The 26,812-nt window shown below is 47.1% G+C and overlaps 3 protein-coding genes across 8 annotated transcripts in view; 2 read left to right on the top strand and 1 right to left on the bottom strand.

Moving 5' to 3' along the window:
- Positions 1–14,184, top strand: part of Msh5 (mutS homolog 5) — a 33,293-nt gene extending 19,109 nt beyond the window's left edge. For 2 of the 5 annotated variants that reach the window (XM_074082542.1, XM_074082540.1), the window contains 20 exons: positions 70–191; positions 374–483; positions 730–765; positions 1,282–1,364; positions 2,032–2,077; positions 7,454–7,592; positions 7,713–7,775; positions 9,730–9,858; positions 10,141–10,213; positions 10,334–10,443; positions 10,681–10,761; positions 10,986–11,073; positions 11,292–11,481; positions 11,589–11,715; positions 12,122–12,271; positions 12,600–12,674; positions 12,876–13,019; positions 13,219–13,356; positions 13,521–13,594; positions 13,823–14,175. In XM_074082542.1, the coding sequence (XP_073938643.1) occupies positions 70–191; positions 374–483; positions 730–765; positions 1,282–1,364; positions 2,032–2,077; positions 7,454–7,592; positions 7,713–7,775; positions 9,730–9,858; positions 10,141–10,213; positions 10,334–10,443; positions 10,681–10,761; positions 10,986–11,073; positions 11,292–11,481; positions 11,589–11,715; positions 12,122–12,271; positions 12,600–12,674; positions 12,876–13,019; positions 13,219–13,356; positions 13,521–13,594; positions 13,823–13,934 (2,090 nt within the window). In that variant the 3' untranslated portion in view covers positions 13,935–14,175. Of the gene's footprint in view, positions 1–69; positions 192–373; positions 484–729; positions 766–1,281; positions 1,365–2,031; positions 2,078–7,453; positions 7,593–7,712; positions 7,776–9,729; positions 9,859–10,140; positions 10,214–10,333; positions 10,444–10,680; positions 10,762–10,985; positions 11,074–11,291; positions 11,482–11,588; positions 11,716–12,121; positions 12,272–12,599; positions 12,675–12,875; positions 13,020–13,218; positions 13,357–13,520; positions 13,595–13,822 lie in introns of all 5 variants that reach the window. The other 3 variants (XM_074082543.1, XM_074082541.1, XM_074082539.1) reach the window with 3 other exon arrangements.
- A 747-nt stretch (positions 14,185–14,931) lies between these two features.
- Sapcd1 (suppressor APC domain containing 1) lies at positions 14,932–16,871 on the top strand. Its single transcript, XM_074082538.1, has 5 exons — positions 14,932–15,094; positions 15,330–15,470; positions 15,976–16,071; positions 16,217–16,258; positions 16,342–16,871. The coding sequence occupies exons 1-5, from the start codon at positions 14,981–14,983 to the stop codon at positions 16,465–16,467; spliced, it is 519 nt and encodes a 172-aa protein (XP_073938639.1). The 5' UTR covers positions 14,932–14,980; the 3' UTR covers positions 16,468–16,871.
- Positions 16,872–16,994: 123 nt separating this feature from the next.
- Positions 16,995–26,717, bottom strand: Vwa7 (von Willebrand factor A domain containing 7). Of its 2 annotated transcripts, XM_020168499.2 has the most exons (17): positions 26,388–26,717; positions 25,836–26,084; positions 25,244–25,525; positions 24,436–24,532; positions 23,604–23,714; positions 22,960–23,155; positions 22,677–22,846; positions 21,125–21,237; positions 20,592–20,708; positions 19,978–20,163; positions 19,213–19,345; positions 18,944–19,096; positions 18,745–18,837; positions 18,195–18,496; positions 17,976–18,115; positions 17,616–17,790; positions 16,995–17,506 (listed from the first exon to the last, which is right to left on the bottom strand). In XM_020168499.2, the coding sequence occupies exons 2-17, from the start codon at positions 26,067–26,069 to the stop codon at positions 17,327–17,329; spliced, it is 2,682 nt and encodes an 893-aa protein (XP_020024088.2). In that variant the 5' UTR covers positions 26,070–26,084; positions 26,388–26,717; the 3' UTR covers positions 16,995–17,326. The 2 variants fall into 2 exon arrangements, 1 of the variants encoding a protein (XP_020024088.2); XR_002212713.2 differs by lacking the exon at positions 16,995–17,506 and having other exon boundaries at positions 17,652–17,790; positions 17,976–18,110; positions 25,836–26,717.
- Positions 26,718–26,812: the final 95 nt, after the last annotated feature.

Raw genomic sequence — 26,812 nt, 5'->3', positions numbered from 1 at the left:
TGCGTCTCTTCTCTTACTCTTAAAATGGGATGAAAAAACTGGGCTGTAAGACCTTTCTCTCCCCAATAGGTCTAGAGATAAGCAAACAACGTCTTCTTTCTGGAAACTATGCCTTCATCCCAGAGTCCATGACTGCCACAGAGAAAATCCTCTTCCTTTCCTCCATTATTCCATTTGACTGCCTCCTTATGGTGAGCTGGGTCCTGGGAGTAAGGGCTATGATGTATGGCAGGTTAGACAAAGGCAAGCATGCCAGAACAGAGACTGAGTTCTGGAAGGCACTGGCCCAGCACTGGAAAATAAGTTTTCCTGGTGTTGTCCAGCCTCTGGGACATTAGGATTTATCCCAACTCCCCTGCTGATCACTTCCCAGGTTCGGGCACTTGGAGGACTGCTCAAGTTCTTGGGTCGTAGAAGAATTGGGGTTGAACTGGAAGACTATAACGTCAGTGTCCCCATCCTGGGCTTTAAGAAATTTGTTTTGTAGGTGATTCACCCTAACCTCAACTAAAGTAAAGTGGGATTAGGATGATTAAAAAATAAACCCAGAGTTTGGGAGTGGTGGGGCAGAGTCCAGTGGATGAATTGGGCTAGGACACAAAGAAGAACTTAAGGGGCTGTGGAGCTCTGGGGAGAAGATTGAGACAATATTCAGAAAAGGGGACCTAAGGGGTGGAGCTTTGGAATTAACTTAGACCATATCCCAGCCATCTTGTATTTTGTCCTCAGGACCCATCTGGTGAGCATAGACCAAGACACTTACAGGTGAGAAGGTAGAAGCAGGCTGCCATTCTGGGGAGAGAGAAGGATTAAGTTTAATGCTATAATAATCCTAATAAGGCTTCAGTTTCCCTTATCCTGGCTATTGAGGTCTCTCCCTGAAGGAAAGAAAGGGGAGGTGGGTGACAGGAAAGTGCTAGGAATCCCAGGGCCTGGTGCATGCTAGACAAACACTCTACCCTTTTTTTTGGGGGGGGGGAAGTATTGGGGTTTGAACTCAGGGTTTTGCACTTGCACTTACTAAGCAGGTGCTCTACTACTTGAACCACTCCAGCAGGCCCTCACCCTCCTTTTCTAAGGGGAGGCACAGAAAAATGAGAGATTATTGCATCATGATCATCTCAGTAGTTGGGGACTTGGTTGAAATGGTAGGCCTAGGTTCAACCTCTCAATGTATTGGGAGGAGGATGGTCCCAATCCCCATTCTGTTTTCTCAGTCCTCAATTCCCTTTCTCTTCAAAAATCCAGGTTACCCTAAATTCCACCATTTCTCCCTGACAGTGTTCTGCAGATATTTAAGAGTGAGTCTCACCCCTCAGTGTATAAAGTGGCCAGTGGACTGAAGGAGGGGCTCAGCCTCTTTGGTAGGTATGCCCTGTTCTTTACCCCATGCTACAAAAACCTGCTATAAAAAGCAGTTGGCTCCAAAGCTGTGATCCAGCCCTTTCTTCCTACTTCACTCCCATCACCAGCTGTCTCTTCCATACCAATCCAGCTTTCTTACTGTCTTTGTACCTGCTCTGAGTTAGAATTGCCCCAAACTCTAGCTGTACAATATTTTTTTTTGCACATCACCTGTAACTTTACCAGTTCTGTGTTCATTCCCTGGGTCCATATGAATGTTTCTTCTAGATAGGTACCTGTAAGTGATTTCATGGGGTCCTTATGTAGAGAGGAGTTATGTAATTGTGGTAACTGCCTATGTTTGATTCATATAGTATCTTTATCAGATGCCTCTAGCTTTAGGCTATATGAGGGACATGACCTCAAGTATCTGTACATCTTAGTGAGTTGTGTCTAATTTTTACATATGTGTGTTGGTCTCTTTGTGAGTTTTAGCTAGGCCTGTTTTGCATATTTTTCGGCTGAGTGTTTCTGTGAGTATTCAACCCTTTTCCGCATCTCCATGGTAATCCTGACCCAAATTTGTGGTCAAGTACCAGGTACTTGGTACTGCATTTGTGCCCTGTATCTGGACCCCCAGGCCAGCCTGCTTTGTAACCAGCTCACTCCCTGTCCACACTCCCACAGGAATCCTCAACAGATGCCGCTGTAAGTGGGGAGAAAAGCTGCTCAGGTGAGTGGGTCTCAGACGTGCTACACAGAAATGCAAGAGTTCCTTGTGTATACTATATATTGATGCCTACTGATAGCAGTCTACAGAACACCACACACCACCCCATCCGGTAGTTGCAGTAAAATAACCTCCCTTTGGAAGGCAGCTATGCTCACCACTATACCACCAACGCAAGCAAAATAACCTCCCTTTGCTGAGCACTGGTTAAATGTATGTAATCCTCACAATAACACTATGTGGTAGCTGGAATTATCTTCATTTTATGTTGTCAGTGCAGATACATACCTACAGATGATACATATATAAGGTCAGAAATACCACCATAGAATACTAATGTGAGATCTTTTTATTTTCCATATGCTATGTAAATGGCAACACCTTTAATTGTAAAAAAAAAAAAAAAATTCCAATATGGTGGCACATGCCTAATAATCCCAGAACTCAGGAGGCTAAGGCAAGAGGACCCAGAGTTTGGGACCAGCTTGGGCTACATAACAAACAGTCTCAAAACAGCAGCAAACAAAAAACTTTCATAGGTTGGGACTGTAGCTCAGTGGTAGAATGCTTGCCTAGCATGTGCAAGGCTCTGCCTGGCATCCATCACTGGCATAGAAAAAAAAAAAAAAGCAAAAGCAAAACACAACACACCTCACTTCTCTAATTTGAACTCCCAAATTCATGTCTCTAGTTCTAAACTCTATATGTGGAATCTAATTGTATTTCATTGTTGTCCATAGTTTCCACAGGTCCCTCAAACTCAGAACATCCAAACTAATGCCCCGCAGACCTGCTTCTCTTCTGCAGCCTTTTTTTGGTTAATGGCAATGCTGGCAGTATACTTTTCAAGCTATGAACCTTGGATTGATGCTTCTCCCTCACTCCCCATGTTTAATTATTTCTAATGTCTATTGATTCTATCCTGAGATCTCTCAGCCATTCGTTTCTCCTTTCTACTGCTTCAATTCTGGTCATCATCATTTCTAACCTGGAGCATTGGATTGGCTTCAAATTGGTCTCTCTGCCTCTAATCTTGTCTTTTTCTAATTAACACTTTATCCTAAAATACCAACCATTGCAACACAGAGATGTGAACATGTTACTTCACTGGGGGAGGGGCACGCAAGTGGACACAAAATAGCAGGATGCTTCCCATTCCCTTCAGGGTGAAGATTAGCTTCTTTAGTATATGATGTTACATTACGATGCTCAGGATATCGCCCATTCACCCAGTTTTAATCTCCAGGCTCACAGTCCCAAACTTCTCATAAATTCTTTTCTACTAGAACCACCCTGTATTCTAATCATTTAGGAACACTTGCCATTATGGAAACACATCATGCTAGTGTTTATTACTTTTCTCTCTGGAAAGTCTTTTGCCTGTTCTCCTTTAGTCAAAATATAATCTCCTCTTCAAGGTTCAAACCAACTATCTATCACCTTTTCAATGAAGCTTTCACAGCTACCTATAAGGAGATTGACGTGCACCTTCCTTGTGCTTATTTAGTATTTATGTTTTTCAGTTGCACTGTCGTATCAGGTTAGAATTAGTAACTCTGCTGGCCTCCATAGCTTTGAACTCTGTCTATTGCCTGACACATGACTTTGTAGGTAGAGAACTCAGTGAGCAAACACAGCACATAAATGCAAACATACTATATTCACATCTTAAAACTCAGAACAGAAACCTTTGCTAGCCTATAGGTGCACAAGCCTTTCCCCACCTTACCCCCTGCCATGGGTTAATTTAGGATAATCTGTGAAGTCATCTCTAGGTAATTGGTGGAGTAATTTAATTACTCACACATTCTTCTGTGCTTCAGGATTAGAGATTAGATGTCTAATCTCAACCAGGGATGAGAGAGAAGGAATTCACAGTGGAAAAAACTAGGTTAAAGATGGAGACAAGTACAGATTTTCCAGATGGGAGATACAAGGCATGGAATCATAACCTGAATGATGAACTCGGGACCCAGTTAGTTTAGAGCTGACAGGGTGCTGAGAATATGACTGAATGTCACTATGTTTTAAAGAGCAGTCGTGGCAGTCAGGAGAGCTGAGTTTGAGACATAGACACACTTCTCATTAGCAGTGTGACTTTGGACAAGTTGTTTATCCTAAGGGTCTCATTTCCTTAGCTATAAAATTAGGAAAATTGGCTTAAAATCTCCCAAGGTACTAGTAGAATACCAATCAAAGATATTAGGTGTTTCACAAGATAGTCTGCTTAGTGAGATTCATGTGCTGTCCAAAGTGGGGATAGATATTCTCAGATTGACCTACGCTGCTGTGGCAGAAAGCCCTCATGGCCAAGTAGAGGGTCCTAAAACCACCCTTGAATCCATTTTGGGGTATTGGGCTGGCTGAGTGACTCAAGTTATAGAGCACCTGCCTTTCAAGCACAACGCTCTGAGTTCAAACCCCAGTACTGCCAAAAACCTGTTAATTTGGGGTGTTGACTGTAGACTAAATGTGAGATAATTATCTCAGGCCCCAGTGTCTCCACACATTGGCTCGTTTTTGTTTTTGTTTTTGTGGAACTGGGATTTGAACTCGGGACCTACACCTTGAGCCATTTCACCAGCCCTTTTTGTGGAGGGTTTTTTGAGATTGGGTCTTGCAAACTATTTGCCCCAGCTGACTTCAAACAGTGATTGTCCAGATCTCTGCCTCATGAGTAGCTAGGATTACAGGCATGAGCCACTAGCGCCAGGCAACATTGGCTCTTAGATAAAATAGCTTGCTCCTTTAACTATTTATTTATTTATTTATTTATTTATTTTTGGCAGTACTGGGCTTTTAACTCAGGGTCTTGCAGTTTTGAGGTAGGCACTCTACCATTTGAGCCACATCCCCAGTGGCTTGCTCTATTGTGGAAAAAAACTCATGGACTTAAGTTCTTAGAGTCACATATTCTTTTTTTTTTTTTCATTTTTCTTTTATTATTCATATGTGCATACAAAGCTTGGTTCATTTCTCCCCCCTGCCCCCACCCCCTCCCTTACCACCCACTCCACCCCCTCCCGCTCCCCCCCCTCAATACCCAGCAGAAACTATTTTGCCCTTATCTCTAATTTTGTTGTAGAGAGAGTATAAGCAATAATAGGAAGGAACAAGGGGTTTTACTGGTTGAGATAAGGATAGCTATACAGGGCATTGACTCACATTGATTTCCTGTGCGTGGGTGTTACCTTCTAGGTTAATTCTTTTTGATCTAACCTTTTCTCTAGTTCCTGGTCCCCTTTTCCTATTGGCCTCAGTTGCTTTAAGGTATCTGCTTTAGTTTCTCTGCATTAAGGGCAACAAATGCTAGCTAGTTTTTTAGGTGTCTTACCTATCCTCACCCCTCCCTTGTGTGCTCTCGCTTTTATCATGTGCTCATAGTCCAATCCCCTTGTTGTGTTTGCCCTTGATCTAATGTCCACATATGAGGGAGAACATACGATTTTTGGTCTTTTGGGCCAGGCTAACCTCACTCAGAATGATGTTCTCCAATTCCATCCATTTACCAGCGAATGATAACATTTCGTTCTTCTTCATGGCTGCATAAAATTCCATTGTGTATAGATACCACATTTTCTTAATCCATTCGTCAGTGCTGGGACATCTTGGCTGTTTCCATAACTTGGCTATTGTGAATAGTGCCGCAATAAACATGGATGTGCAGGTGCCTCTGGAGTAACAGTCTTTTGGGTATATCCCCAAGAGTGGTATTGCTGGATCAAATGGTAGATCGATGTCCATCTTTTTAAGTAGCCTCCAAATTTTTTTCCAGAGTGGTTGTACTAGTCTACATTCCCACCAACAGTGTAAAAGGGTTCCTTTTTCCCCACATCCTCGCCAACACCTGTTGGTGGTGGTGTTGCTGATGATGGCTATTCTAACAGGGGTGAGGTGGAATCTTAGTGTGGTTTTAATTTGCATTTCCTTTATTGCTAGAGATGGTGAGCATTTTTTCATGTGTTTTCTGGCCATTTGAATTTCTTCTTTTGAGAAAGTTCTGTTTAGTTCACATGCCCATTTCTTTATTGGTTCATTAGTTTTGGGAGAATTTAGTTTTTTAAGTTCCCTGTATATTCTGGTTATCAGTCCTTTGTCTGATGTATAATTGGCAAATATTTTCTCCCACTCTGTGGGTGTTCTCTTCAGTTTAGAGACCATTTCTTTTGATGAACAGAAGCTTTTTAGTTTTATGAGGTCCCATTTATCTATGCTGTCTCTTAGTTGCTGTGCTGCTGGGGTTTCATTGAGAAAGTTCTTACCTATACCTACTAACTCCAGAGTATTTCCTACTCTTTCTTGTATCAACTTAAGAGTTTGGGGTCTGATATTAAGATCCTTGATCCATTTTGAGTTAATCTTGGTATAGGGTGATATACATGGATCTAGTTTCAGTTTTTTGCAGACTGCTAACCAGTTTTCCCAGCAGTTTTTGTTGAAGAGGCTGCTATTTCTCCATCGTATATTTTTAGCTCCTTTGTCAAAGATAAGTTGCTCATAGTTGTGTGGCTTCATATCTGGATCCTCTATTCTGTTCCACTGGTCTTCATGTCTGTTTTTGTGCCAGTACCATGCTGGAGTCACATATTCTTCATAGCTATAGGAAGAACACCCAGAATTAGACAAAAATAGATGAGACATTTATTTTGGTATACTAATTTATTTTACCTTTTTTTTTGGCGGGGCAGGGGCAGTTTGGGAATTTAAACTCAGCCTCACGCTTGCAAAGCAGGTGCTCTACCACTTGAGCTACTCTGTCAGCCAGTTTATTTTCACTTATTAGTAAATATTTACACATAAAAAGTCATAAATAATAAAATAATAACCTGTATATTCACTAGCCAGTTTAAGTAATTGAAACTCTTTAAAATGTCCCTCACCAGTCCTTTCTCCTTAAAGAGATGACTTTTGTTAGAATTTCATGCTCATCATTCCACATGGGATGATTTTATGTGTTACAGGAAGAAGTTGAAAAGACAAATGTCTGGGCTATTACCCAGAGATACTTTCACAGCTAAATACAGTTATGCAAACTCATACTGACTCACCCTCTACTATGCAGCCACAAAGAGAGCTACAGTGTTGGCACACAAATACTTTTAACAACTGCTCTCCTAAAATATTGACAAGCTCCATCACATATCCACATGGAATGACATATGGTCTTATCCATCAAAATCACTATATACAGACAACAATTTTTAGCAGATAACACACCGCATAAATGGGACATTGCCCTTGTCAGTACATTCCTATAGCATGTCATGGGTACTTTTACCACAATCCCCAAGGACTTTAAAACATATTTTGGCAAATTGAGATGAAGACAATTATGAGAACAGATGTAATTTTGAATCCTACCTGAACCCTTATTTCCAGGCTATGGTTCACACGTCCAACTCAGGACCTGGGGGAACTCAATTCCCGTCTGGATGTCATTCAGTTTTTTCTGCTGCCCCAGAATCTGGACATGGCTCAGATGCTGCATCGGCTTATGAGCAACATCAAGAATGTGCCTGTGAGCCCAGGGTGGGGGCAGGGATGTGGGAGAAGGAGGTTGAGAGCCAATATTGGATACTGGGCTTCTTGAGGGGCATCCCAGTGGTAGAGAGAAAAGTGTCTCCTTATCTGCCTTTAGCTGATTCTGAAACGCATGAAGTTGTCCCACACCAAAGTCAGTGACTGGCAGGTTCTGTACAAGGTAAGCTCTCCCTCCCTTTTGTTTTGAGACAGGGTCTTTCTATGTAGCCTAGGCTGGCCTCCAACTTGAGATTCTCTAGACCCTATTTACTGTGGTCACCCTGTCCAACTTTATCCTGCTACGTTAAAAAAAGAAAAAACAACTTTGTATTGTGGAAAATGTTAAAAATATTTAGAGAAAGAAATATTAACCCCCTTGTCCCCATTGTACAACTTCAACACTTTGACTCATGCCCATCTTGTTTCATCTATATTTCCTTCCATTTCCCCTTCTGGGATTATTTTGAAGTAAATCCCAGCCATTATGTCATTTCCTCCATAAATACTGACCCCAAAACTAAGTTCAAACTGGGGTTTGCACTCAGTGCTTTGCACTTGCAAAGCAGGCACTCTACCACTTCAGCCACATCTCCAGCCCATTTTGCTGTAGTTAATTTTGGAGATGGAATTTCACCAACTATTTGCTTGGGCTGGCCTTGAACTGCAATCCTCCCGATCTCAGCCTCCCAAATAGACAGGATAATAGGTGTGAGCCACTGGCACCCTGCTGAAAAAAAATTTTAAAAAGAATAACAGGGCTGGAGTGTAGCTCGGTAGTAAAGTGCTTGCCTAGCACATCTGAAAACCTGGGTTTGATCCCTAGCATCTCAAAAGAAAAACCATTATTTTACAAAAACTAATTCTTTAATATTGTCAAATATCTGATTTAATCATCTCTTAATTTTTTTTTTTTGGTGGTACTGGGGATAGAACCTAGGGTCTTGGTGCAGGACAAATAAGTATTCTAGCACTGAACTACATCCCCAGCCCTGTCATGATTGTCTTTCTTACACTTTGTTCAGTTAGGACTCAGAGTCAACATATAGCAATGGAGTTCAAGTCCCAGTACTGAAAAAAAAAAAAAAAAAAGAAATGGCAGGAAGATAGAGGCGAGCCTGGGCCACAGAGTAAGACACTGTCTCAAAAACAAATTTATTTTCTTCCACACCGAAATTTCTGGTTCTCAGAAACACCAGGAATGATAAAATTAGAGTATCATTCATTTGCTTGTTTTCCCACACTATATCCACAATAATCTTAAAAGGGTTAGGGATACAGCTCAGTGGCAGGGCTCTTGTCTAGCATGCATAAGGCCTGGGTTTAATCCCTAGCACTGCAAAAACAAAACAAAAACCCAAAACAGTCTTAGAATAACAATGCCAGCACTCTTATTAACTTTATGATTATGGAAATCTGTTTAAGATTTTTTTGGAAAAGAAAGATAGTTCTTTTTTTTTTTTTAATTTTATTATTCATATGTGCATACAAGGCTTGGGTCATTTCTCCCAAGATAGTTCTTTTTGTCCACCCTAGAGATTTACAGTTAGTTTGCTATGTTTTGGTCACCCAAAATAGTTCCTTTCTGTGTGGTTATATACTTACACTCATTCATTTCATTCTATTTGTAATTCATTTTTAAATTTCAACTTTATGGTCATTCTTGTTCTCTCTCTAGAAATGACCTACTTTCAGTCTATTGAAAGTGTATTTCTTGGGGTGGGGGCAGGGGGGAGAAATAAACCAAGCCTTGTATGCACATATGAATAATAAAAGAAAAAAAAAAAAAAGAAAGTGTATTTCTTTCCTAATAAACTTTACTATAATTTTCAAAAAAAAAAAGAGGGCTGGGCTGATAGAGTGGCTCAGTTAGTAAAGCACCTGCCTAGTAAGTGAGAGGCCCTGAGTTCATACCCATGTGGTATGCTACTCAGGTATCTAGCACTTCTTTTAGGCCCTCACTTCAGAAACAGCCCAGAAATACATGTATGTATATTAATCCATGTAGATACATATATGTTCTTGTATTTATCTCTGTATATTAAAGAACCCAGAAACTCATAATGATAACTCTGATCTCAATATATCTCCAATATATTGGGTTGGAGGTTGCCTTCCTTCGTACATTTCTCCTGTAGACTGTGTACAGTGCCCTAGGCTTGAGGGATGCCTGCCGCTCCCTACCCCAGTCCATCCAGCTTTTTCGGGACATTGCTCAAGAGTTCTCTGATGACCTGCACCACATTGCCAGCCTCATTGGGAAAGTGGTGAGTGGAAGGAAAGGTACAGGGCACCTGGAGAGGTAGGAAAAGATGGGGTTGAAGAATGGAGAGGGACTGTGGTCTGGGGAATATGGTGTGGAAGATGGAGAAGCACAGGAGATGGTGACGCTAAAGAATGGGACAATGAGAGGAGGTGACAGAAATTGAAGGGTTCAGAAGTGTCTAGAAGATTCAAGTTAGGGTAGGACTGCAAGGGCCAAGGAGAACTGAAGACAGGAGCGGGGGTGCTGGGTGATAAAAAACCAGCCTTCTCTTCTGTCTCCTCAGGTGGACTTTGAGGGCAGTCTTTCTGAAAATCGCTTCACAGTCCTCCCCAACATAGATCCTCAAATTGATGAGAGTGAGTGTTGAGTGTGGGGATGGGCCTGTGAGCCCAGCAATGGGGTACCATTCTCAGGGATCATCACAGCAACCAGAGCAGGAACCTTACTTTTGATATCCATGTTTTCCACCCTCTTAGAAAAACGAAGACTAATGGGTCTTCCCAGTTTCCTCACTGAAGTTGCTAGGAAGGAGCTGGAGAATCTGGACTCTCGTATTCCTTCATGCAGTGTCATCTACATCCCTCTGGTGAGGGCAGAATAGTGGGTACAGCCTCCAGGCCTCTTTTCAAGGAGATACTAGGCTTATGAAGGACATACTGGTAGATAAGAAAACTTGGGAAATCTGAAGAACATGAACACCTTTTGGTGACTTTAGCCCCTGGAGGAAGGCATGGGGGATATATACAGGGATCTCTGGGCTTCCTCAAGGAAGAGAAGGTGCCTAATAGATCACTCCCTGCTCTTTCTCTTTTACTCTTTCCAGATTGGCTTCCTTCTTTCTATTTCCCGCCTGCCTTTTATGACAGAAGCCAGTGACTTCGAGATTGAGGGACTGGACTTCATGGTAAGATTCTCAACCTCTAGAGGGCTGTTAAAGAAAATGAATCTGCAGCAGAAGAAAGGGTCTTACCCCATCATCACTACCCAGTATGACTGTCACAAATGTGAGACAGCTGTGAGACAGAGGAGAAAAGTCAGGGTAGGGTGCTGGAGGTAGAATGAGAAAGGTGGGAGGGGAGACAAGAACCAAGCAAAGCAAAGCCTACAGTTTTAAACCCTTGTACCCAGTTTCTTTCAGAAGAGAAGTTGCATTATCGTAGTGCTCGAACCAAGGAGCTGGATGCATTGCTGGGGGACCTGCACTGTGAGATTCGGGGTGAGATGAGCTAGAAACTGGAGGGAAGCTTGCAGCTTGGTGAGGCTCTGATAGGCTCCTTCTCCTCCTGCTGTTTATCTCACTGTGACTCTACATCTTCTCTATCACTGGGAGTCTCAGATCATACCTGCATGCCTGTTTCCAGGTCTCTCTATGAACCTCTGTCCTTCACTTTCCACTGGAGCTGACCCCCAGCTCCCTATCTCACCCACTCCCAGACCAAGAGACCCTGCTGATGCACCAGTTACAGTGCCAGGTGCTGGCACGGGCAGCTGTCTTGACCCCAGTATTGGACCTTGCCTCCCGCCTGGATGTTCTGCTGGCTCTTGCCAGTGCTGCCCGGGACTATGGCTACTCAAGGCCCCATTACTCCCCTCAACTCCATGGAGTACGAATCCAAAATGGCAGGTAAGAACAGAGGGGATGGAGATATAGACACAAGATGCCCCAAGGCCCTACTTTCTGGAGGGTTCATCCATCTGGATCCACAGGCCATGCAAAGTGTCTCTGTGCAGACATCCTCTCATGGAACTGTGTGCACGAACCTTCGTGCCCAACTCCACAGAATGCAGTGGGGACAAAGGGAGGATCAAAGTCATTACTGGACCCAACTCCTCAGGGAAAAGCATATACCTCAAACAGGTGAGGAAAAGCCCCAGAACCTGGGCCTCTGGGATCTTCTTTACCTGCCACCTGCCAACCAACCGAAGTTCTCTGCTCTTCCATTTTGTATGTTCTCATTCTCTGAGGGAGAACCATGTTCTCATAGACCTTTCCATGGCCCAAATTCCCTTGACCCACCTCTGAATAGATACATGCCATTCCCAAGTGTGTCTGCCCATACCCCGTTCCTCTTTACTGACTCTAAAGTCAGGAACCCTGGAGTCAGTGGTGGGGTGGGCGTATGGGGAAGAGACAGTATGTTCTATACCTTTGTTCTTCAGTTGCACTGTGTCCATCTCTCTTTTATCTGTTATTCATTCTTAAACCTCACTTTTACTTCAGCCCATACCACCAGATCCCAGATCCTGTCTCCTCCCTTATTCAGGTTGGCTTGATCACCTTCATGGCCCTGGTGGGCAGTTTCGTGCCAGCAGAAGAAGCTGAAATTGGGACAGTAGATGCCATCTTCACCCGAATTCATAGCTGCGAATCTGTCTCTCTTGGTCTCTCCACTTTCATGATTGACCTCAACCAGGTCAAAGGGAGCAAAGGGAGGTAGAATCAGGGGAGGGGAGAATGGGAAAGCACTCTACCCCTGAAAATGCTTGGAATAGGAAAGCACTCCCTCTGTTGCATGCCCTCTGAATTGGGGCAGTGAACACCCAGGTCAGAGACTGGAAGAATTGATACCACAAGCATTTTTGGCAATGAAAAGAGATGAACAAAACATGTGCCTCACCATTTAAGAACTTGCAATGCAGTAGGGTGGGCACATAAAAACTTTACTCTCGGACAGACTGGGGGCCATGCTATAATAGGCCTTAAATGCTAATGAAACTCTTTGTCCACCTCATGCCCAGCAGGTGGCGAAAGCAGTGAATAATGCCACTGAGCAGTCTCTGGTCCTTATTGATGAATTTGGAAAGGGAACCAACACGGTGAGGAGAAAAATTAATGAGGAACTAAGGAGGGAGAAATGGAGGAGGACAAAGGAGCATGAGGGTGAGGCTGGGCTCTGAGAAGGGACAGGGATGTGTAGGCAGAAAATAGAGAATATGAGGTAGGGGAAGCCCAGAGCAGGTGCAGAGGGGCAGGTGGGCACCCATGGCTCTACACCCTCACTCCTACCCTCTATGCAGGTGGATGGTCTTGCACTTCTGGCTGCTGTGCTCCGACACTGGCTGGCACTTGGACCCATGTGCCCTCACATCTTTGTAGCCACCAATTTCCTGAGCCTTGTTCAGCTACAGCTGCTGCCACAAGGGCCCCTGGTGCACTATTTGGTGAGGAAACCAATCTAGCTCATAGGGACCCTAGGTTGAGCATCCAGAGGTGAGGATTGGCTCCTCTATCAGAGCAGGGGCTCTCTAAGCACAGAAATCATGTCTCTTCCCTCTTCTTTGTTCCCATAGGGATTGACTAAAGGTTTCAGGGTAGGAAGCAGGGTGTTTGATGACACACTGCCCTCTTTTCTCTTTTAAGACCATGGAGACCTGTGAGGATGGAAACGACCTTGTCTTCTTCTATCAGGTTTGCGAAGGTGTTGCCAGTGCCAGCCATGCCTCCCACACAGCTGCTCAGGCTGGGCTCCCTGACAAACTCATTGCTCGTGGCAAAGAGGTGATAAGATCCCGTGTTCAACCTCCTCCATCTCAGGGCTCCCTTCCTTTGTCCCTGTTCCTCTTGGAGACTTGGGCTTCTGGGCTTACAGTATTTCTGACCCTGGTTTTCTCTTCTCTTTCCCTGACTCACCATACTCCCTACAACTTCCATATTATTCCTAGGTATCTGATTTGATCCGCAGTGGAAAACCTATCCAGCCAGTCAAGGAGTTGCTAAAAGAGAAACAAATGGAAAAGTGAGTGTGTGGCCCCATGTCTTCTCTTGACAGCATCTTCTCCTGCAGCTCTTCTTCCCTTTGCAGGGCCTCAGCCAGCCTCCCTCCAGCACTGTACCCTTCAAAGACCCACTACTTCTTTTTGGAATCCCTAAATCTTCAAGGTCATGAGTTTCCTGTGACAGACTCTCTCCTCTGCTCAGGGTCTGTTATCCATTTTCCCATAAATCTTGCCTTTCTCTTCTTCAGTTGCCAGACATTAGTGGATAAGTTTCTGAAACTGGATTTGGAAGATCCCAGCCTGGACTTGGACATTTTCATGAGTCAGGAAGTGCTGCCTGCTGCTACCACCATCCTCTGAGTCTGTCTTCTGCCCTTCCCAACTACCTGAGACTCCAAGGACTTCCATGCTCTTTTTGTTTCCTTATCTCCTTCAGACCAGACATCTTAGTTTGCCCAGAAATTTTGTTTCATATTAGGAATAAAGTTTATTTTGGATAAAGTTATTGTTTCCTGAGACTATCTAAAACAGAACAAGTAAATAGGAAAGAGCTGAAACACTAAGCAGTTCAGAGGAATCTGCTCCACCTCAGTAAAACTACAGTGACACTACTGAAGGGAGACCCTCAGATTCTATCCCAAGGGATTTGAGAACAAGTCACTTCAGAGAAGCCCTACAAAAATGGATTAGAGAGCCTGGTGTGGAGGCCATGCCTGGAGTCCTAGCACTCAGGAGGCTGAGGCGAGAGGATCTTGAGTTCAAAGCCAGCCTGGCCTACATAATGAGTTTGAGGCCAGCATGGGCTACATGAGATCCTATCCCAAAACACCAAAAAAATCCGCATCACCCCTCCAAAAAAAAAAAAAAAAACCTACTGAAAACAGATTAGAGGCTGGATGCCATGGCTCACATCTATAATCCCAGCTATTCTGGAGACAGAGATTGGGAGAATCACGTTTCAAGGTCAGCCTGGGCAAAAGTTAGCAAGACCCAATCTCAATCAATAGCTGGGTGTGGTGGTATGTACTGTAATCCAAGCTATGTGGGAGGCATAAACAGGAAGGTTGCAGTCCAGGCTGGTCTGGATAAAAACATGAGACCCTACCTGAAAAATAACTACAGCAAAAAAGGCTGGGGGTGTGGCTTAAATGGTAGAGCACCTGCTACCAAGTGTGAGACCTTGATTTCAAACCTCAGTACCATCAAAAAAAGAAAAAATGAGGCAGGGGGCTTAAAGGAAATGAACTTTCCCCTTAATTAGGAACATCCCAGCCTCAGACTTGCTGTGGGAACAGGCCAGAAGGGCTGAATGACAAGGCAGGGTGGGTATAAGGCAAGGGTGAAGTGGGAGGGATCAGTCCTGGCAGCACCAGTGGGAGTGGCTCCACTCTTCCCATCTCAGAGCCATGGGGAGCCGGGGTCCCAGTGGCCCACCCCTGGTGCAGGCTCCTTACACAGTTCTGCTGCTGCCACTGGGGACAAGCCGCCAAGACTCAGGGGCCCAGAGCTTCTTCCTTTGGGTGAGTATTAGCCCAACCGGAGGTCTCAGGGGAAGCCGCTTTCCCCACACTTGCCCTTTATATTTCCACTCAACTTTGAGAACCCGCAAGTCTTTCCCCCTTCTTCTTCAGGTCCTCAGTGGCCAGTGTAGGCACAAACTTAAGTGACCACACAGTGAACACTTTAAGAGAAAGGACAATGGCTGGGAGCCGTACTGGGGCCTGAGAGTCAGCCTCTGCTTTTTGTCTAACCCAGCTGCAGAGAATGCAGGCTCTGGAGAGAGAACAGGATGCCCTGTGGCAGGGGCTGGAGCTGCTGGACCATGGCCAGGCCTGGTTTGAAGACCATCTGAGGGAGGCACAGCGACAGCAGCTACATCTGGGGGCCCTTGGTGAGGTATGGGGCTGCCCCTCCATGTGGATGGGGTAGGAGGCGGGTTCAGGGAGTGTGGACATGGCCCAAGACCACTCTGGAAAGCAGAGAGTTAATGAGCAGGGATCATGAATCGGAGGCAGCAATGGAATGACAGGATGCCACCAAGTGTTAGGTTAGTGTTCTTTGTTCAGGCTGGGAGAGGCTGGTCTGCATTCCATTCAGAGGGACAGGATTTGGATGATTTGGATCATTCCATGGAGCGTGAGGGAATGGCCTGGGTTATTCCAATAGGGCAGGGATGGATAGGAAGGACCCATAAAGAACAGGGAAAGGGGGGGATTGTGCTATTTGAAGGGAACTGCAATGTTAAAAATATGGAGGTGGAGAGTATTGGATTTTTCTACATGCCTGGAAGGGTACTAGGATAAGGGGATCCAGATGAGGAGACAAATGGCGGTGGCTACAGAAGAGTGCCAGATGAACTTCAAGTTTTCATGGTGATGTCAGTCCCCAACTCCTCCTTTAGAATTTTCTGACAGATTTACACCCAGAGCCTGGTGGCCCCCAGTTAACCCAGATTCAAAAGGTGAACATCTGTCTGCAGAATCTGATTCAGAAGAAGGTGAGTTTATTGTTTTTAGTTTAGACTTGGGAAGTGAGACAAGAGAGGGGAGTTGTTGGGGTTAGCACTGGTTTACTAGAAAACAGCAAGTTCCCCCCAGTTCTCCCCACATCCATTAAACAAAACTCATTCTCGTGCCATTCAGGTCCAGAAGGAAAAGCCATGGAAACAGAACCTGTGCCAAAAGGTAAACTGCAGGGGGTGAGGAAGCCCTGGCCCCATGGGATGGGGGTGTACAGATGCCCAGTCTGTTTCTCTCCTCTTCTCCAGGAGTTGTCAAGGCAGCAGAAGGAAGTCAACCAGCCTAAGGAGGAGGTGGTTCAGCCAGGCTTCCCCCAGGGCTGGAGGCCCCACCCGAGTGTGAACCCTCCTCTCACGCCCCTCAGTCTGGTGTAGGAGGAGGCTGAGTCAGGTCCTTCCATCCTTATTCTGCATTTTAACTCAACAGCCTATGGCTTCAGACAATGGATCAATGAAATTCAGACATCTGGGTGTAAAGTGTATCCCCTGCTCCTGAAAACATCCATTTCATCTCGATGTTTCATGCCCTCGCTCTCCCCTACACCATGTACAAAAATGATTTTTCTTCAAAATCCCTCTGGGGAGAATACATGTTCATTGAAACCATCCTTTAGCTTTAAATGCAAAAATAAAGTAGAAGCAGCTCCAAATTTTAAAATAAAAAGAACTCTGTAAGGAACACTTCCTGGCTTAAGGGTGTGCCTCAAGTGGTAGAATGCCTGGCTAGCAAGCTTGAAGCCCTGAGTACAAATCCCAGTACCACAAAAAATGAATAAGTAAAAAGTAAATTTCCTGGTACTTTGCTACCCCCTGCCAATCCTAGTCTCTTCCCCATACATCTTCCCCTCTACCTGAGCCTGGAAGAGCATGACTTAGTGAAATAAAGAGAAACAGAAAGCAACTCTTCAAAAAAAAAAGTCTTTGGTTTAGTTCCCATAAGGGTTAGGGTTTTGTTTGTTTTTTGGTGGTACTGGGGTTTGAACTTAGGGCTTCCTGCTTACTAGGCAAGAGTTCGGCCACTTGAGCCATGCCTCTATTCTCCCATAAGGGTTAGAAGGAAATCCATTGTTCTACCAGTCTCTCTGTTTTTAAGAAAGAAGAGATAAGTTCATGAGAAAGAAAATCCTCTATTCCAGCTGGGAAAGGTAAGGCCCCTGAAGCCCATGTGACTTTCTCACCCATGGGACAATTTGAAAATAGTGCTGGAGACTTGTCCCCTAGAAGGGCTGTTCTGTTACCAGGAGGACAAGCTTAGCAGAAACAGCACCCCTCCAACTGTGCCCCACCAGAAGTTGCCCGCCATTCCTCCCCCAGCCCTGCCCTGAGTCACCAAAGTGGAGGGAGGAAAGGCTGGGGCAGGGGTAGGCGAAATGAAGACAGGACCAGACGAGTAAGCAGGGGCAGGGAGCTGATCCTGGTGGGAAGAGGGAGAAGGTCAGTGTGGGCTACAGCTGTGCCAAATGAAGCCTACACTGCCCTCCCCTTGCCCTCATCTCCTGAAGGGAAAGGTGGGAGTGCCTCACCTGCCTCTCCGGGGCCAGCACCAAGAGCCGGAGGAAGGCATGGGTTGGGGGCATTGGGCTGGCTCCTCGACCCACCGCAATCACAGTCACCATCACCACAGAGTCAGGGGCTGCTGAGTCTGGGATCTCCAGCCACAGGTGCCCCCAGGCCGATTCATTCAGTCCCAGGTGAACCCTAGAGAGTGGATGCCAACCAGTAGCAGAGAGCCAAGAGGTGGAGCCAGGTACTGGGACCCAAGCGGAGGACTCTGAGGGCCAAGGGGAAGGGGCCAGGGGTGGTGCCTGAGATGAAGCCAGGGTACCCACACCCCCCAGAACCGACTGGCTAGGCCAGAGCCAAGCAGGATTAAGAAACCTCACCTGGAGATGTTGGAGGTGAGGGAGAAGCTGGGGTTGACAGATGTCCTAAGATCGAGATCCTGAGGGCCCCAGAAGCTGGTGATGTGGAGGCTGAGTGGGGCCTTGCTACCGGGGGCCAAGAGACCTGGAGGGCCACTGAGCTATGAGGGAGGACTAGTTAGGAGTGGTGTCTTTCCAGATCTCTCCAGCTTTAGCCTGCACCTTCCCTTTGTGTCTCACCTCCAGAAGCACAGGGGCCACAGTACAAGGCTGGGGAGCAGCCCTGTGCAGGCTCTGTCCCTCTCCATCCTGGCCCATCAGCTCCAGGGAGAAGGGAAGGGATGTGGACAGCAGTGTGGGTGGCAGTGAGGCTGTGAAGACACCTCGCTGTGGGGATCCCACAGGCTCCAAGGGCACCCGGCCCAGCTCAGTGCCCCCTGGGACCATTCGAAGGACAATGTGGGAAAAATGTGGCTGGCTATCCCCAAAGTTACTTCTGGAGTTCAGCCCTGTCACTTCTACCAGCAGCTGAGTCTGGAGACCTGAGACAGTGGAGGGAAAGGGAGGAGGAGAGCAGTGGTCTGTGTGAGAGCCATTCAGAGACAGGGAAAGAAGAATGCTTGACCTTGTCTTGAATTAGGTGTATTACATGAAATCCATCAAGCTGTGTAACTATATGCTTAGTACTCTTTACTCAATAAAGAAGATACATGCATAGACATACATACACACATTTAGACATGCATACATATAATGAGCTGGGGGAGGGGTGGCCAGGGAATAGATGTACCTGCAACTGGCTGAGTCATGGGGTAGAGGCCAGGGTGGGGTCCATCCTCCATGGGAACCCCAAAGTGGAAGAGGAAGTCCAGGGAAGTCTGGGCTGAGGAGGGCAAAGGCAATCAGAGACCTTCTTGAGAGGACTGTCACTAATATCGCTCTCTGAGGTATGAGTCTCTCCTTCTCCTTCCCAGGAACATCTTCCTTACCTTGTACTCGCACCCGGGGACTGCCCTTAGCTGTGACCTGGATCTCCCAAGTCCCTGTCTGTGGGGGGTCAGTCATGGTCACCATCCAGAACTGCCCAAAGCGGCGAGTATGACCTAGAGGACCCATGCCTTCCTCCTGGCCCTGGGAGATCCCTGGAATGAGGACAAGAGATTGTCATGTGAGACAATTCCTGTCACTGTGCACATCCTCCCTTATTCTCCATTCACCAGTCTGCATTTGTCTCTGCCTGAGCCACATATGGAGGTACCTGCAGGGTTCTTGATCCAGAAGCTGCTGATCTCCCCATGCATCCGGACTGTGACCTTTTGGAGCAGCCTGTCTACACTGAACACAAGCGGCTTCCCAGGCACAAAAACAGGAGGGTCCAGGGGTAGAGTCACCTTGGAGGATGGGCAGGACCAAAAAAACAAGGGAGAAGGTAAGGCTTGGAATGAGGTGGGAGCACAGGACCAGGAATGAAGTTACTATGATCAATGACAAAAGTAGGGGTAAAGGATTCAGAATGGGACAATCTTTTTCTTTTCTTTGGTGGAACTGGGATTTGAACTCAGGGCTTCATGCTTACAAAGCAGGCACTCTACCACTTGAGCCATTCCTCCAGTTCATTTTGCTCTGGTTATTTTGGAGATGGAATCTCTCAAACTATTTACTGGGATTGTCAAACCACAATCCTCTTGATCTCATCCTCCCAAGTAGCTAGGATTACTGGTGTGAGCCACTGGTGCTTGTCAAGAATGGGAAAATCACTTCTTGTTTTCCCTTAAAAGATGACAGGATTTCCTGTCATATCTCTGAGGGCAGAACAGTGGAAGCTAAAGTGGAAGAAAAGTTTATTGATTTGAAAGGGTGACGGGGAAGGTGGGTAGTCTGGCTCTCAGAGGAAAAGGAACTTCCTTTTCCTTCTGTCCAAACGGTAACACAGCAACCTTTTCTTCTTTGAGAAGAGACATGCAGCGTCACATCACTTAGCTCTGAGTTGAGGGCACCAGCCCCCTGGCCTCCACTTACTCACCAGAGCAGCCATGCTCTCCCCAACAATGGCTGCCACGTCCCGAATGTGCTGGTCTTTAGTGAAGATCACCTCTCCTCCTGATGCCAGGGCCACTGCTTCATATGGTTCAAAACGTAGAGGAGATAACACCTCACGCCGAACTCGGCCCTGAACCCTTGATGGGTCTTCAGTCACCAAGAATGTCACCTGGAGCCAGAGGATAGTCCAGTGCTTCCAAGTGCTATCTGCTACTATAAATGAGGATCCTTTCTGCTCAGGCTTTCTTCAGAGTTAATGACTGGTGATAAGGTCTCTCTGTCCACCCTCTGACTGCTATGGTGGGGTCTCCCAGTGACCCAAGCCTCTTGCCTCAGTTAGTAGTTGACCATCCCCTTATAACTATTACAGTGTTTCATGGTGGCATTGTGGCAACTAGTTTTCTAGTTCTTCAAATGGTATATGGGGCAGATTCAGATACGAATTTAGCATCATTAAGCAAAGGGCCTCCCATTCTTGACTGTTGTTAAACGTACGGCTGATTTGAGCACTATAGTGTGGTGTGACCATTGTTATGACACTGCTGTCTTTCCCAGCCCCAGGTGGCTAATGCTGGGTCTCCCACCAGCTGTGCTCACCCTGCAGCGCCGCTCCTGAGTTAGGGATTCCACCTGGTTTGTGAGAAAGGCGTCCTTGGGGGAGGCATCAGTGAAGACAAAGATGTCTGAGAGTGGAGGTGTATGCAGCAGGGCTAGCTGGCAGGGAAGGAAAGGGACGGGGTTAAAAATGGTAGCAGCACCCTGGCGATGGTGGCTCACACCTGTTTTCCTAGCTACTCCAGAGGCAAAGATCAGAAGGATCACAGTTCAAAGCTGTGATAGGAGACCCTATCTTGAAAAAAACTTTCACACACACAAAAAATGGGACTGGTGGAGTGGCTCAATGCATAGGCCCTGGCTTCAAGCTCCAGTACCACAAAAAAAAAAAGGTAGCAGCAGGGGAGTGGGTAGAACCAAGGAGGGCAGAGTAGAAGGTGGTGTGAAATTAGTTGAACTAGGATCTAAAGGGATTGGGGTGGAGTGGAAGGTGGGCGGGTGTCCAATTCTATCTCCCCCTGGTGGCAGGGCCTGCCTGGAAAGGTCAGGGTAAGAGGGAAAGTGAAGGGTCAGACCTCCACAGCAGAAAGGCACATCTCAGGCTCATCTCCACCTCCCAAGGCATGGATCTCATTGAGCTGCTGCCAAAAACTGTCTGAATCACTGGTTGTAAAGACAGGTCCAAACCCTGGGCAGGAAGAAAGGAGATTTGTATGAGATGAGACGAGATGAGATGAGATGAGAAGAGATGATGAGATGAGATAAGGTGAGGTGAGGTGAGGTGAGGTGAGATGAGATGAGATGAGGTGAGTGCTCTTTATTCCTACCCCAGTCAGGAGGCTCCCTGTACTCCTGGGGTGGACAAGTATTTAAATAACAATATTCTCTGCCTAGCATGCATGAGACCCTGGTTCCTGTTCCCAACTATGAAAAACATGTTTCTTTTTATTTATATGACTCCTTACATACATCAGGCAGGGTTGATGGCCCTGGTGGTAAAGTGGGCCTCACTTCCTGTGGTCCTGAGTGATCCTTTATCAGATACATGTACCTATATAAAAAAAAACAACTGGAAGCCAACACACTTGTAATTCTAGCTACTCAGGAGGCAGACATCAGGAGGATCGTGTTTTGAAGCCAGCTCTGGCAGATGGTTAGTGAGACACTTTCTCAAAAAAACCAGCTGGTGGAGTGGTTCAATTGGTAGAGCACCTGCCTAGCAAGCATGAGGCCATGAGTTCAAACCCCAGTGCAGGGAGGAGGGAGAGGGAAAGCTAGAGAAAATAATAGTGCTCACCTTAAGAGGCTTATTAGGAGGACTAAATGAGTAGATTTGTAAATCTTAGAATAGTGCCTAGACACAGTGCTAAAAGTCTTATTTATTTATAAATACCTTCATAAAATATGTAATAAGACCCTATAAGATTTTTTTTCTTTTTTTGAGAGAAAGCCTCACTATGTAACGCAGGCTGGCCTTGAACTCTAGATCCATCTTCCTCAAACTCACATGTGCTAAAATAGCAGGCATGTACCATTATGCCCAATCACATAAGATTTATAAGACAAATCAGACACAAACCTTCCCTTTGGGAATTCTTAGTCCAGGGGGGCATTTTATTTGATCATTTCAATCTTGGGAGTTGGGAGGATAAGACCAGTACTGATCCATTTTATAAATTATAAAATTGATGCAAAGAAAGGTTTGCCTTGGCCAGCTCAAGGACACTGGTGGATCTAGGCCAGATAAGCTGACTTCAGTTCAGTGGGAAAGGAGTACAACTAGTTATCTCAGACACTTCCCAGAGCAACAGACCTACCAACACCACATCTTCATCCCAATCCCTGCCTATAGGAAATGGAGAGTTGAATATGGCTTGTTAGCATGGAAGTCTGAGAAAACAGACAGCATGTGCCAGAGCATGGCTCATGCATTAGACTTATGGAAACTATTTCTACTTTATACACAGTAGAGTGTTTGCACACAGGTACCCAGGTCACTCAAGACCACAGGAAGAATTGCCATTTTGTTAAGGAAGTGGAGTGATGAGGCCCACTTCCTCACCTCAGGCCTTTACCCCTTGTCCTGGACTTTCCTTCCCTCCACTGTCCTGGCCAGACCACAGCTACCTGGATCATGGAAAGGCACCAGAACATAGTGGACAGGTTCCATTGGGCTCCCCCGCCGCTGCTCCGCAATGTGGCGAGCCTGGATTTTGGCAGCATTTATCTCCTCTCCCATACTGCCTGTGGTGTCCAGGACGAAGCTCAGGCTCGAGGCTGGGGTGATGTCCAGCAGCCTGGGGAGCAGGCCAGAGACACAGTAAAGGGTCTGCACATTTGTTCTCAGCTCTTGGTTCTCAGTTCCCTTGGGAGCACCAACCAATCGGGGAGCCCATAAGAAGTCACTCACCTGGAAAAGCCCCTGTCTCCTAGTCGGCTTCTCAGGAGGCTAAAGGCCTGGATAGAGGCCAGAAGTGCCAGTTTTGCTGCCTGGAGGTGCAGCATGTGGTGTGGAGAGAAGCTTGGGGATGTGCTATCCTTGTTGATGCCACCTCGGGGTGGCTGGGAGCTGCTCCAGTCAAAATGGCCCCCATGGCTACATTTCCCTGGGTTGGGAAAATAAATCTAGAGGGTGGGGGTCAAAACCCCACTGCCTCTGAAGAAAATGGGGCCCTTTCTGAACTGGCATGACCCTCTCGCCCCTTAGCAAGGGATTGACAGGAAATGATGATACCTTGTGGAAGAAAATCTGGAGTAAATCTGGGGGTGGGGGAGTGGGTCAGTTTCCACAGCTCAGGGTGGATCCCTGGATCCCCCCAAAGCTTCCCACAGGCAATGGAGAAATCCTGTGAGCAGAACAAGAGCTGTTCCCCACCCAACAAGCATGGCCTCCTCAGTTGGCCTTCATCTACACACTGTCTTCCCAACATCCTCTCCCTCTAGGGAGTAGTAATACCATGGCAGGTGGGACAAGGGCCTATAGACTCTGAGATCGTGAGAAAGTGATCAAAGGAAGTAACTTTCTTACTTCTAGGGAGCTTTCCTGTCTGGTACCTGGAGGTTTGGGGGGATGAATTCCAAAGTAGCCAGAGGTAAGGAGCATGAAGTCCAGCAAATTTCCAGGGCAGCTTAACTCCGAACAATCGGAGCAAGTAGGATTGTCCACTGGGAAAAGAGGAGAAGGCTAGAACCAAAGCCTTGGCCACCCCTGGATTTTATCCTGTTACCAACTACTTCAGTCTTTCCTCCCACCTGGAACAAGGAAAGCTCACAGGCCACCTGGCCAGGGTCTCTGAACTAAAACCTGGGTTTTGGGGCTAGCAGTGGGACTGGGTGTTTGATAGTTGGGGCTGTTGTAGAAAACACAGGAACAGCCTGGCATGGTAGTTCATGCCTGTAATCCCTATAATTGGCAGGCAGAGGCAGGAAGATCTTGAGTTTAAGGCTAGACTGGGCTACATAGCCAGACACTGTCTTAAAAAACAGAAAAAAAAATAGAAAACCAGGGAAGTATGACAGTATTGAAGACTTTGCCCTCTGTGAGCTGCAGACAGGAAGTGAGATTGTAATGGACAGGAAGGAGCTTCCAGACTGTAGGCTAGCTGGGAAGATGAGGGGACTGTGAGAGAAAGCTATAGGAGCCAGTGGGGGTGGGGGAATGGCCACATGAAAGATCTGGAGACCTGGTCCTGTTTGTTCTCTCCTATGTGACCCTGGAGAGACCACTTAACTGCACTGGCCTTTCACTGGACTAGGGGACCACCCAGTGCTTGTAGAGATGAAACGATTATCATATACTATGTGACCTCAGGAAGTGACACGATGGCGGGTAGACTGAAGAGGTGGCTCCCTGGGCTCTCAACTTACCACAGAGTCGTGGTCATACCTTGTGCCAGGTTCCAGAGCTCTTGCCTTGGCCAAAGGAGGTGTGGGTGTGGCTGCTGCTTTCCCAGTTCCACCCAGTTGCTATGACTGTAGAAATCCTAGTCCCCAGAGAGAAAAGAAAAAGGACTGGGAATGTGACTCAGGTGGTAAAGTGCCTGTCTCTTGCTAAAGTACAGGGCCCTGAGTTCAAATCCCCGTACCACCAAAAAAAAAAAAGGAAAGGGAAATAAGACACTAGTCTTCAGCCCTAACATGCCACTCCTTTGAATTCCTACTCAGAAAATCATCTTCTACCCCACTGTTCCTGTCAGACACTCCAAATCTCCTCCACTGTTGTCTCTCCATTACCCAAAACAGAGCTTTGCCCATGTGGGAAACGACCCAGCATCCTTCCATTTTGGAGTCTAAGCCAAAGGCTCAGGTCAGTGAAAGCACTGACCTCCAAGGCCCTGCAGGTAGATGACTCAAACTCCCTACCTCTCCCACCTCAGTGCCTTTCTCTCCCTGTTCTCTTGTCTGCAGCCACAGTTGCCTCCTGGCTGCTCCCACAGGAAGAACTGTCAGTTTGGAGGTGGGGAATTAGAGAGAGTGTGTATGGGGTCGGGGGGGGGGGGGAGCATGGCAGGATTAAGAAGGCACCGTAAGATTAGACGAGGCCTGGGGGCTTGGCTCAAGTGGTAGAGTGCCTACCTAGTAAGTGTGAGGCCCTAAATTCAAACCCCAGTGCTGCCAACCACCCCCCCAAAAAAATAACAACATAAAAATGTCAGGAAAGACCCTTTTTACCATCAACCCCAGTCTCTTCTTACCTGCAAGGCATGAAATGCAGCACCAAGGCGCTGGCGGGCCAGAGTGTAGTCAAGTGCTCTAGCTGCCACCAAGGTCTCCCGCAGAGCCCCCACCAGGCGTGTGCGTCCCTGAACCAGTCTTTCAGCATCAAAGTGCAGGTCAGGGTCATTTCTGGAGGTTGGCAGGAAGTCCTGGGCTGCATTGGCACGAGATACCTCACCTAATGCTGCTCGGAACCGCCGGGAAGGAAACCCAGGTCCAAAGTAGGCAGCGAAGAGGTCGTCAGCAAGGAGGGTTCGGCCCTGGCAAGAATGGTGGGGGACAGGGGCTCCAGGGCCGCCCTTTGGCATTATTGGATCATTGCCCACATTACTTCAGCAACTGGCACCTGAGACTAGGTACAGATAGACTTGAGAGTACTGGGACCCCCAAGGGAAGGACAGGTCTGGATCTTTCTAAGGAGGGGGTACTCCTGATTTCAGGACTAGGACTACTAAGCATTGTTGCCTCAGGAAGGTGGGTTGGGGAGGTGAGTGGGTGGGGAGGTAGGTGCCCCTTTCTCAGGCATAGAAGTCCTGAGGCAGGGATGTGAGAGGAGTCAGGGATACTCACCAGGAAGTCCTCTAGACGAAGGGGTGGCCGGCCTGGGGGTGGCTGCTCCAGGAAGAGCTGCAGGGTTACGTTGAGTGCTGCCTCTTCTGTCAAGTCCTGGTGGGTGATGGACCCAGGGGCAGCCAGTAGGCTCCAGATGTTGGGAAAGAAGGCAGCTATAGGGGGCAGCAGTAGCTGCAGCAGAAGCAGTGCTGAGGAGCCCAGGTGGGGCAGGGGCACCTCCGCAGAGAGCATGGTTGAGATATGAACCTGGGGGACAGAAGGCTCTCAAGGGTGGAGAAAGCAGCCACGGATTTCAGGGCATGTCTGAGTCTGTTTGTCTCCAGGGCACCTGCATTGGCCACCTCCTTCTGCTTTGCCTCAGACATCTCTTACTCCAGCCTCATTCCCCCGCCCCGTCCCCCAGTCATCCAGACAGCCTGAAGGCCTTATCAGGCCAATAAGAACACAGGCCTGCCAGAAGAGGGGTACAAGTCTCTTCCCCCAGGCCCCCATTTTAGCCAAAGGCCACCCTCAGGCACAGGAAATGTCTCTCCTCGGCCTCTCCCCTACCTGGTTGCTGGGTTTCCTGGGCAGGGCTGGCCCAGGCGTGGCGTCACAGGGCACTTAGGTCAGAGTTATAATTACCCTGACCTCAGTGGAGAGGGAGGGAGGCCTCAGCAAGGGCAGGGGGGTGGACAGGATAGCAACCCCTGGACCTCTACTCACTCCTGCCCAGGTCCACAAGCAACAGCAGGTACAAGGGCGGTACCAGGGCAGGCCTCCAGGGCCGCAGTGCAGTGTGGAGGTGAGAAGAGCTGGGGAGGAGGGAGTAAGCAGCAGAACAGAGTGACTCAGGCCTGGCATGGTGCCAGGGACGGAACCAGACAGCCACATCCCTCTGACCACCAGCACCCAGTGCCTGGCTCCCAGCGTGTAGCCCTCCTGTTGCGCACAGCAGTAGCCTCTGAGGATTCAGGAACCAGCCCTTTGTACCA

The sequence above is a fragment of the Castor canadensis genome, chromosome 8, assembly GCF_047511655.1.
Source record: "Castor canadensis chromosome 8, mCasCan1.hap1v2, whole genome shotgun sequence".
Classification (NCBI taxonomy): Eukaryota; Metazoa; Chordata; class Mammalia; order Rodentia; family Castoridae; genus Castor; species Castor canadensis.
This window is presented reverse-complemented; position numbering and strand designations above follow the sequence as displayed.